The sequence below is a fragment of the Heptranchias perlo genome, chromosome 27 (genome assembly GCF_035084215.1).
Source record: "Heptranchias perlo isolate sHepPer1 chromosome 27, sHepPer1.hap1, whole genome shotgun sequence".
Taxonomy (NCBI): Eukaryota; Metazoa; Chordata; class Chondrichthyes; order Hexanchiformes; family Hexanchidae; genus Heptranchias; species Heptranchias perlo.
Window position 1 is genome coordinate 4,457,902 of NC_090351.1, and position 12,097 is coordinate 4,469,998.

The 12,097-nt window shown below is 46.9% G+C and overlaps 1 protein-coding gene across 1 annotated transcript in view; it reads right to left on the bottom strand.

The window, feature by feature from the left end:
- Positions 1 to 12,097, bottom strand: part of LOC137344326 (serine/threonine-protein kinase 38-like) — an 81,565-nt gene that overhangs the window by 23,013 nt on the left and 46,455 nt on the right. The window contains exon 3 of the mRNA XM_068007188.1: positions 1,366 to 1,505. Within this exon, the coding sequence (XP_067863289.1) occupies positions 1,366 to 1,499 (134 nt within the window). The 5' untranslated portion in view covers positions 1,500 to 1,505. The remainder of the gene's footprint in view (positions 1 to 1,365; positions 1,506 to 12,097) is intronic.

A 12,097-nucleotide genomic window follows, 5' to 3' on the forward strand; every position in this document is an offset into this window, starting at 1 on the left:
ACTCTTTGTTTCTCACTTCTAACCAGTTTTTAATCCAATTTGCTACCTCCTCCCCAATTCCATATCTTTTAAATCTTCTCCAACAATCTCCTGTGTGATACCTTGTCAAAGGCTTTCTGAAGTCCATGTTCACCACATCCACTGCATTTCCCCATCCACCATATCTGTCACCTCCTCAAAGAATCTATCCAATTTATCTGACACCTATGTTGGCTGCTTCAAATTATTTTCTCTGTATTTAGTAATTTTGTCTTTAATTAAAGATTCCTAAATTTTCCCTACCACAGACGTTAAACTAACTGGCCTGTAATTACCCGGGTCAGCTCTGTGTCCTTTTTTCACAATGAGTACTACATTGGTCATCCAGTCCTCCAGCGCATATCCACTCTCAGTACAACCCTGAAATATAACTTCTAGGGTCTCCGCTATCTCGTCCCCATTTCCCTCTGGATCCTCGGATGTACCTGTCAGGTCCCCACTCTTTGTCCCCTTTTCAAATACTTTTCTTTTATTTATTATCTCACATCTCGCTTTTCATCAACTTGGTATTTATCTCCAGTATCCGTTCCGTTTCTTCTGTAAATACTGAAGTAAAGTACTTGTTAAGTATCCCCAGCAATTTCTGCTAATCCTGGACTAACTATCCTCTCACCCGGTCCCACCTCACATTTAACAAATATATTTGTAGAATATTTTACTGTTCTTTTTAATATTTGAGATTCTTGCCTCATACTTCCTCTTTGCTTTCCTTGTCTCTCTCTTAACCTCTTTCCTCACATTCTCTTATTTTAATCATACCTTAGCCCCCATACACCATGTTCTATGAGACAATTTCTCTTTCCACCTCACCTCAGCATGCTCACTCACCTACCTTTCTAAAACCTGCCCTAATCCAATCTGATGTCCTTGTTTTCCCTATTTGGACCTTAAACCTCATCAATTTATGTCACTACGCCTGAGGTGCTCACTCACATTTAACTCATCTACCTTAACATCAGTAGAGATACAATCAGTAACTCATGGTGCTGGGGGATGGGGTTACTGGGTGACAGTGAGGGGGAGCTGGATTAACAGCAGCAGAGTTACTTAGTAACACTGTGCTGCTTCAAAAGTCAAGTCAACTTGAGGGATGCATATTAAAATCCCAAACATCAATCCCTCACGGTGCCAGACGGTGGGCAAAGGAATCGGGCAGGGGCTTTTTTCATTTTGGGGGGTGGAGGGGTGGTGAAGAGAAGGAAAGGACTGGAAAGAGTAGGAGAAAGCACACATTGATTTCTGGTGCAGGCTAAATGGACGGATGGTTTCCAGTCTGCACAGAGACATTAGTAAGTACACAAACATCCCCTTGTGCTACAAGCTTACCTCATTTCTCTCTCTTCATGCTGAGCGATCAGGTTACTGTAGAAGTTTTCAAGGGTAACCTTTGTAATCGTGACCCGCTCCTTTGTGTGGTTGCTCATGGTGGGGTAAGGGGTCGTCTGCCCAGTCATCGCCATGGTTACCTGGAGGGGAAAAAAAACGACGGTTTAAAATGAATATTTGACTTTCACACGCCAAGGGGTACTTCAATTGACACCAGCACTTGGATCTCACTTCAACTGATGGAACTGACAATAACATCCTCATCTCCAACTTTTTCCAAACTTTGTGCAGGGATATTTTTGAATTCTAATTCCAATCATGAGGTTCCGATTCTTTAATGCTTGCCATTGGAGACAAAGTTCTTTTTTAGCAAAGCAGCACTGCCCTTTATTAATGAGCTGTGATGGTTCACTTCACTCAGTGTACACTGGCTTTATAGTCATATTTACATCCACCCCCTCAGTCAACAGCAAGGGGGTTCTAGCACAGATCCCGTGGGGTTCCCCCCCCCCGTTACAGTACTGATCCTGTGGGGTCCCTCCCCCGTTACAGTACAGAATCCATGGGGTCGCCCTGTTACAGTACCGATCCCGTGGGACCCCTCCCCCCGTTACAGTACTACATAAGAGGTAGGAGCAGGAGTAGGCCATTTGGCCCTTCGAGCCATTTAATGAGATCATGGCTGATCTGATTTTTACCTCAACTCCACTTTCCCGCCCTTTCCCCATATCCTTTGATTCCCTTGCTGATCAAAAATTTGTCTAACTCAGCCTTGAATGCATTAAATGACTCAGCCTCCACAGCTTTTAGGGGCAAAGAATTCCAAAAGGTTCACAACCCTCAGAAGAAATTTCTCCTCATCTCAGTCTTAAACGGGCGACCCCTTATTCTGAGACTATGCCCCCTAGTTTTAGATTCCCCCATGAGGGGAAACATCCTCCCAGCATTTACCCTGTCAAGCTCCTCTCATTCTTCTAAACTCCAGTGAATATAGGCCCAACCTGCTCAATCTTTCCTCATAAGAAAACCCTTCCATACCCAGAATCAACTTACTGAACCTTCTCTGAACTGCCTCCAATGCAAGTATATCCTTCCTTAAATAAGGGCACCAGAACTGTACACAATACTCCAGGTGTGGTCTCACCAGCACCCTGTACAGTTGTAGCATGACTTCCCTGCTTTTATACTCCAATGTAGCACAGATCCCGCGGGGTCCCTCCCTCCGTTACAGTGCCGGTCCCGCGGGGTCCCTCCCTCCGTTACAGTGCCGGTCCCGCGGGGTCCCTCCCTCCGTTACAGTGCCGGTCCCGCGGGGTCCCTCCCTCCGTTACAGTGCCGGTCCCGCGGGGCCCCTCCCTCCGTTACAGTGCCGGTCCCGCGGGGTCCCTCCCTCCGTTACAGTGCCGGTCCCGCGGGGCCCCTCCCTCCGTTACAGTGCCGGTCCCGCGGGGCCCCTCCCTCCGTTACAGTGCCGGTCCCGCGGGGTCCCTCCCTCCGTTACAGTGCCGGTCCCGCGGGGTCCCTCCCTCCGTTACAGTGCCGGTCCCGCGGGGCCCCTCCCTCCGTTACAGTGCCGGTCCCGCGGGGCCCCTCCCTCCGTTACAGTGCCGGTCCCGCGGGGTCCCTCCCTCCGTTACAGTGCCGGTCCCGCGGGGTCCCTCCCTCCGTTACAGTGCCGGTCCCGCGGGGTCCCTCCCTCCGTTACAGTGCCGGTCCCGCGGGGTCCCTCCCTCCGTTACAGTGCCGGTCCCGCGGGGTCCCTCCCTCCGTTACAGTGCCGGTCCCGCGGGGTCCCTCCCTCCGTTACAGTGCCGGTCCCGAGGGGTGCTCCCGTTTCCTGGGATGCAAGAAAGCCCGCGACCCCTTCATTCAACTGACACCACAACATGACGACCAAAATGGGGACAGCACGGTCAAAGGTCGCAAATTAAGTACTCGAGCACCATTCACCTGGTGGAATTTACAGCATGGAGGGGGGCCATACAGCTCTGGCAACCCGTGCTAGATCCTCGACTGGAGCTTCCCACTCTAATCCCTTCCCACTCTAATCCCTTCCCCCTGCCCTTTCCCTAGATCCTTTTATGTCCCTCATTTTCAAATATGTCCCCAATTCCCTTTTAAATCATGTTGCAGTCTCGGAAACCCTGAGGTAAAGCAGTCCATTCTTCTAACCTCCCCCATGATACTTTGAGTGATAATCCCCGAACGACATTCTCTCGTTTAATGATTCGCCAACCAGCGGAAAACAACCTTTCACTATTTACACTCGCAAAACCTTTCATCATTTTGAAGATATCAGATTCTCCCCATAAACTTCTCTGCTCCAATAGTCCCAATTCAAAGCCTTCTTTTCATTACTATAATCTTTCATTTCTGGTATCGCTCCAGTGAATCTTCACTGCACCCTTTCCATAAATACGGACAATAATTTACAGAACCAGGAACCTAACTGTTTCAGTTTCAGCACCGGATTTACATCCTTGCCGATTATTAAACTGACTGGGCCGCTGGCCAAGGACATCACAAACCAGGGCAGAGTGAGGAGCAGGCTCATTTACACTGGTACAGTGCCAGCTCCACACTGCAACCTGCCTCAACAAAGTCAGTGTTTACCCTACAGTCACACCACTGAAAATACTGTTCAGGCAGGAAAATAAATGATAAACAACAATGCTGCCCCCTACCCATAATACACACAACTTACTGGGGGAGGAGACAACAACTTGCACTTATATATTGCCTTTAATGTAGTAAAACGTCTCAAGACGCTTCACAGGAGTGTTATTAAACAAAATTTGACACCGAGCCACATAAGGAGATATTAGGACAAGCTTGGTCAAAGAGGTAGGTTTTAAGGAGCGCCTTAAAAGGGGGAGAGAGAGGTGGAGAGGTTTAGGGAGGGAGTTCCAGAGTTTAGGGCCTAGGCAGCTGAAGAATGGGAAGAGAAGTGGTTCTGGGCGACTGGAGACTGGGTGAAACAGCTGATCAACGAAACTCCTTTCAACCTTCTCCTGAAGGTGCCAACTTAAGGGTAAAGTTCCACTCGTGCTGCTAACCCTTGTAGTAAAAAGCTATATATTAAAAAAAATAAAGTTTTGTGTAAAAAGGGGAAAATAAATTGGCTCCAGACAGGCTGACTCATGCCTTATGGTTGATTACCATGGAAACCTGCAAAACCGAGCCACAAAGACAATGGATAAAGGGAGTGTGGGTCAATTCCTCAGCTGTCTTTACGGAAGGCTACAGTTGGCAAACAGCCACCCCAAAGGTGTGGTCCCAACCAAGGAGACTAGAGACACAACCATAGGGATGGACGGACGGAGGTAGCCTTTGGTTGTTTTGCCAATCGCCTTAAATATGTGTCTTCTTGGTTCTCGACCCTTCTGCCACTGGGAAGAGTTTCTCTTTATTACTTTATCTAAACCAGTCATGATTTTGAAAACTTCTATTAAATCTCCTCTTAACCTTCTCTGCTATAAAGAGAACAACCCCAGCTTCTCCAGTCTATCAACGTAACTGAAGTTCCTCATCCCTGAAACCATTCTAGTAAATCTTCTCTGCACCCTCTCTAAGGCCGTGACATCCTTCCTAAAGGTGCCCAGAATTGGACACAATACTCCAGTTGTGGCCGAACCAGTGTTTTATAAAGGTTCATCATAACTTCCTTGCTTTTGTACTCTATGCATAAAGCCCAGGATCCCGTATGCTTTTTTAACCGCTTTCTCAACCTGTCCTGCCACTTCAAAGATTTGTGCACATATATGTCTCTCTCTCCCCCGACACCCCTTTCAGAAGTGTACCATTTAGTTTATATTGCCTCTCCTCATTCTTCATGCCAAAGTGTATCACTTTGCACTTCTCTGCGTTAAATTTCATCTGCCACGTGTCCGCCCATTCCACCAGCCTGTCTGTATCCTCTTGAAGTCTGTCACTATCCTCCTCACTGTTTACTACACTTCCAATATATATCAAGAAAAGCAGTGGTCCTGCTTCCCCAGTCTCTCCAGGTAACTGAAGTCCCTCATCCCTGGTGCCATTCTGGTAAGTCTCCTCTGCACCCTCTCTAAGGCCTTGGCATCCATCCTAAAGTGTGGTTCCCAGAACCGGACACAATACTCCAGCTGGGGCCTCACCACTGTTTTATAAAGGTTTAGCACAGTTAGTGGTTGATGTTTGTTGGGTAATTGCTGGGACAAACTGGCAATCCTCCACTACTTCACCCGCTTAACTGTGTTTGCCAACTGACCGTCACTGCACTTCAAAAGTAATTAATTACATGAAGGTTTGGGAGATGGGATCAGAGTTTCCTCTCTCTCTACTGACTGCAAGTATCCCAACAACAACTTGCATTTATATAGCGCCTGTAACACTGTAAAACATCCCAAGGCCCTTCACAGAAGCGTAATCAAAGAAAAATTTACACCGAGCCAAAGGAGGAGATATTAGGACAGTTGACCAAAAGCTTGGCAAAAGAAGTAGGTTTTAAGCAGAGACTTAGAGAGAGGTCGAGAGGTTTAGGGAGGGAATCCCAGAGCTTAGGGCCTAGGCAGCTGAAGGCATGGTCGCCAATGATGGAGTAAAGGAAGTTGGGTATGTACAAGAGTCAAGAACTGGAACAGCGTAGAGATCTCAGAGAGTTGTAGGGCTGGAGGAGGTTACAGAGATAGGGAGGGGCGAGGCCATGGAGGGATTTGAAAACAAGGTTAAGAATGTTAAAATCAAGCACTGGGGGACTGGGAGCTAATGTTGGTCGGCGAGCACAGGGGTGAGGGGTGAACGGGACTTGGTGCAAGTTAGGAAACGGACAGGAGAGTTTTGGATGTGCTCAAGTTTATGGAGGGTGGAAGATGAGAGGCCGGCCAGGAGAGCATTGGAATAGTTGAGTCTGGAGGTAACAAAAGGTTTTCAGTGATGATCCCATGTGAAATTAACCTGGAGGGAGCCAAATCCACTCCCTTTCAACCAGTGCCACGGGTCTCTCACACAAAATGCTCAATGCTGACAACTGGGCACTGTGCTGTGAAGGGCCCAGTGTTACAATCTCCACTGACAATCGCTCACTGATTAAAATGACAAGACCGATTCAACATAAAAGAAACTGCTTGTGGCAATTAGCAGATCACATCCTGACCACCACACCAGCTGTACTTGTTCTGTTCAAAAGAAAACCTGTCCGCTCCATTACCCAGAGAATGGCAGAGGGCGAGCAGCGTGGGGAGAGGCACAGTGCCAGTGAGGGACAGAGGCTGTAGGCACACTGCCTTTGGGTTTCTCCAGCGTGCTGCCGGGGCGAAATACAATGGAACTTACGGGCCTGGAGGCAAGCTTTTGCACACTCGCTCACGGAACGCTACCAACTCTACAAGGAAGTGACAGCCACTTTCACGTTCCCAACACTGTTCAGTTACTGATAAACTGATCAGTGGTGAAAGTGAGCCAGAAGCACTGCAAAGGTCCCTGGTTCGATCCCTGGTCTGTATCGAGTTAACTGATCACAACCAAGGGGGCAGGCAGGCCGCTGTAATTGGCCTCAGTGCCCTAAGGCTTGGTGGGGGGAGGGGGGGTGTGAAGAAGAGGCGAGGTAATTCAGCTAGGGCTGCCACTCCTGATCGCTGTCCAATGATCTTGCTTGGATGGACATCGAGAGGGGTCAGTCTGTGCTGTCCCCCACCCACTGGGTTCGAACTTGTATTGTTGACTAACTATTCAGCTTCTTTCCTCAGCAAACTCCTATAGTCAGATATGGTGGCTGAGACTGTGGGAGTTTGTGCATGAAGAGTCACAGGGAAGCCTGCGGGAACATACCCCCAGTGAGAGTCACCACCTTCAAGGAGAGGAAGGGAGAAAATATGAGACACACATACATACAGAAAAATCGCTACGACATTTACAATGCAGCGAAACCATCCTGACTTGGACATATATTGCCGTTCCTTCATTAAAATCCTGGAACTCCCTATCTAACAGCACTGTGGGAGAATCTTCACCACACGGACTGCAGTGGTCCAAGGCGGCTCACCACCACCTTCTCATGGGACAACTAGGGGATGGGCAATAAATGCTGGCCTTGACAGCGATGCCCACACCCCGAGAATGAATAAATAAACTTTTAAAATCTATATTCACTGAACAAGATAAGAATGGCTGAATGTCAGGAGGAAAAGCTAGGCATCACAATTACCCTGAAAGCAGCCTGCAGTACATCGGTGAGACAACACATGGGTCCACTCGTCCTGTACAGTTATACTGGGTGTAAACGATCACTCCTCCCTACAGTGTGTCTGTGGCTCAGGTCTCTTGTGGCCCAGTAACTGAGCACTATAACAGGCGGTGCGTGTGATGCCGCCTTTACAAGGAACGCATAGACCACACTGCCATTAACTTTTTAAACCCGGCACCATTTTAATAATCAACATGAGATACAGGCAGGGGAGCTGTTTACAGAATGAGTCAGTGGGAGTATTTCTAAAAATTGAAGCGGTTACAAGTTCCAACCTACTGAAAACAGTCACACCCCAAATTTAGGGGAGCGTGTGTGTCCAGACGGTGAATGTTAACGCAACCGAGGGGATCTGGCTTTCAGCGGTTACTGAGTCAGACAGTGTGAGGAAGCTGATCACTGGAGGTCTGCAGGTTCACACTGCCAAGTCTCGCCCCATGCTCTGTGGGGAATCACCCAACAAAAGAGGCAACCAGCGCACTTCTCAGCAGCTCTGCTGGTCTCAATCCTGACCAAAATCTACAAAACATATTTACAAACCTCCTCACATTCGTACGCTCATCCCATCCACCCACCCAACACCCCTCCCTGTGTTAGGATAGTTGGTACACTCTCCAGGGATGTGCAGTACACCTGGGGAACACTGTGGTCCTGCAGCATTTAAATATTCCATGAATTATTCAAGCATAGCAGCATATGGGATCCTGGGTTTTATGGACAGCGGTATAGGAAGATAGGAACAGGAGTAGGCCATTCAGCCCCTCGAGCCTGTTCCACCATTCAGTGAGATCATGGCTGATCCACGACCTAACTCCATCGACCCGCCGCAGCTCCATATCCCCTAATACATTTGGTCAACAAAAATCTATCAATCTCAGATTTAAAATTGACAATTGAGCTAGCATCAACTGCCGTTTGCGGAAGAGAGTTCCAAACTTCTACCACCCTTTGCGTGTAAAAGTGTTTCCTAACTTAATTCCTGGCTCTAATTTTTAGCCTATATCCTCTAGTCCTAGACTCCCCAACCAGCAGAAATAGTTTCTCTCCATCTACCCTATCAGTTCCCCTTAATATCTTGAAAACTTCGATCAAATCACCCCTTAATCTTCTAACGTCCAGGGAATACAACCCTAGTTTGTGTAATCTCTCTCGTAATTTAACCCTTGGAGTCCAATTATCATTCTAGTAAATCTACACTGCACTCCCTTCAAGGCCAATATATCCTTCCTAAATTAAGATGCCCAGAACTGAATACAGTACTCCAGGTGTGGTCCAACCAGGGCTTTGTATAGCTGCAGTATAACTTCTACCCCCTTGTATTCTAGTCCTCCAGATATAAAGGCCAGCATTCCATTAGTCTTTTTGATTATTTTCTGTATAGGGCACAAAGGCAAAGAGCTACTGTACAATCTGTACTAAACTGTACAAATACGGAGTCTTACTTCAAGGAGGATGTCAAGGCCATGGAGAGGGGAGAGAGGCTTTTCTTACAAGAAGAGATTGGAGAAACTGGGGCTTTTTTTCATTAGATCAAAGGCGGCAAGGGGGGATCTGATAGAGGAGTTCAAAATTATGAAGGGCTTGATAAAGTAAATCAGGAAAATCTATTTTCACTTGTCAGTCAGTAACTAGAGGGTTCAAATTAAAGATCATTATGAAAAGAACGAAAGGAAAAGTAAGGAGATTTTTTTTTATGCAGAAGGGTGTTAGGACATGGACTATCAAAAGCAGAAACAGCAGTGGGAGTAGAATCCATATTAGCTAGTACATAAATAAATGAAGAAAAAATTTACAGGGTATGGGGAAAGAGCAGGGGAATGGGGCTAAGTGGAAGCTCTTTCAGAGAACTGGATTTTACAGCACAATGGACCAAATGGCCTCCATGTGTGCTGTAAAATTCAATGATTCTATTCTTGATGAGGGCTTGAGAACGGAGGCTTTTATGCGAGTAAAGTGAGAATCACTGGCTACAAAGAACCTGAAGAAATGGTAAGGGTTGAAGACCTTAGAAAAGGTGTTTTAGTAAACTCCACCGACTGGAGATTTAACAACGAGGCTCTTCTTTCATTCCTTCTCCCCAGACCCGAATTTCAAACGGTTTTGACACTGCAGAATTGGCAGTGATTACCTGCAAATCTGTAAAACCCCATGTACAGCAGCTGATGAACTGAGGAAATGAAACTTTTAAGAAGTCTAATTTTGGAAATGCTGTAGAACAGGTCTCTATAACAACATCCCGGCCCTGTGCCTACATCATGTTCAGTCCATGCATCAATGTCCATCTTCCTCATTGGGCACGTCTCTCATTTTCTCCTCTCTAATTGGTTACTTTCTAAATTTAAAATTATGCAAAAACCTCTTTCTCCAATCACATTCCGCTAAATAAAGGATTCTACCCAATCACCTTGCAGTTAAAGAATAAATCTCCACGACATTTTCCACCCAGGCTCATACAGGGAGGAAACTGGTCAATAAAAGCTGCAAACGTTGGGGATTTGGAGGTGATGGGAACATATCGTTCAAGCAATAAAATGGCAATTAAAACAAACCTCAACTCCATTGATAGCACCCTTTGTGTGAAGAAGTGCTTCCTGATTTTACCCCTGAATGGCCTAGCTCTAATTTTAAGGTTATGCCCCCTTGCTCTAGATTCCCCCACCTGAGGAAATACGGTGGATAAAAAGAAACTATCGAATCCTTTTATCATCTTAAACACCTCGATCAGATCACCCCTTAATCTTCTACACTGAAGGGAATACAAGCCGAGTCTATGTAACCTGTCCTCATAATTTAACCCTTTTATCCCTGGTATCATTCTGGTGAATCTGCACTGCATCCCCTCCAAGGCCAATATATCCTTCCTGAGGTGCGGTGCCCAGAACCGAACCCAGTCTCCAGATGAGATTTGACCAGAGCTCTGTACAGCTGGAGCACCACTTCCTCCCTTTTATATTCTAGCCTCCTTGAGGTAAAGGCCAACATTACATTTTTTTGTACCTATGCACCAGCTTTTAGTGATCTGTGCACATGGACACAAAAAAAACCTTTTCCCTCCCATAGTTCCAATTTCTCAGCATTAAGAAAATAACCAAACCTGTGCACTCCGAAACTCAAACAAGCACCCACCCTCCACCTGGACCTGTAAATCCCCTCATACCCCACAACATGCAACCTCCTCCTCAGCCCACACTCCATGCAGCAGGAGGTTGCTAATACTGTAATACCTACCCACCCTCCATAAACTTGAGCTCATCCAAAACTCTGCCACCCGTATCCTAACTCGCACCAAGTCCCGTTCACCCATCACCCTGTGCTCACTGACCTACATTGGCTCCCAATCCGGGAACACCGCAAATTTAAAATTTACATCAGTGACCGTCACCTGTCCTAATATCTCTACGTGGCTCGGTGTCAAATTTTGTCTGATTACGCTCCTGTGAAGCGTCTTGGGATATTTTATGATGTTAAAGGCGCTATATAAATGCAAGATGTTGTTAAGCAGGAACTCCCAGGTCACGTTGCAAATTGTTCAACCATACACCCTAAATCAGAACACAGAGGGTTGGCAATCTGGTCTGCCAGCTCAGCCCATTTCATCCGTTTCCAAAAAACAATCTATGAGCCACCATTATGCTCTGCAGCCAAGCTTTCATTTAAACCATTTGGCCTCAGGCTGACTGAAAGCGCACACACACACAGAAAAATGTGGGATTAGAGAGGTTACAGACACAAGTCAGCAGGCAGGCAACACACCAACACTACTTTCCTGGCACATCAACAATAAACCCAATGGGCAGCCTCAGTTCTGGCAACAGCCGGCTATTTACAAACAGGAATGTGGAACAAGAAAATCCAAGAGGGCAAGAAGGGCACTGACAAGGATTAGAAGGTTACAGACAGGAGTCAGCCCAGGAATCCTCCTAGGAGCCCGTACTGCATTCACACAAGAAATATCCCAAAGCAATCAGGAAGCAGAGGGAGAAGTGTTCCAGTGCACCAGGCTCAGGCTCTGTGCTGCTGTGTCACGTGGTTGGTTCTCTGGCTCACTGCTAATAAAAGGCTTGGGATCCAGCTGGTCTCTGCCCAGGGATTCCTGCCAAGTACTTAACAATGGAGGAGGAAGATAAGATCATCTGATAGATTTCTGGAAAGCGGTAGACTTTGATAGAAAAAGAAAGGAGTGTTGCTAACCTTCAGAAACATGAATCCACAAACTGCAAGTGTAACACTCCAACCATCCACAAGGGTCACCTGAATGGGGCATGAAGTTATCCCGGGGGCTCATTCCCCAGTTGGGTCCTTGCACATATTGTACAGTTTTATTGTGTTTAAATTCCTGTTTACATAGAATACATTGTGAATTTTGTTTTCAACCAAGTTGGAAAGTTAGCGCCAGGAACGAAACAACACTGGTGTGCACGGGGCCCACGCACAGGGTCTGGGCCGGAGAGAGAGAGAGAGACACACACACACACCGCGTCTGGGCCTGACACAGACGCACACGGTCTGAGG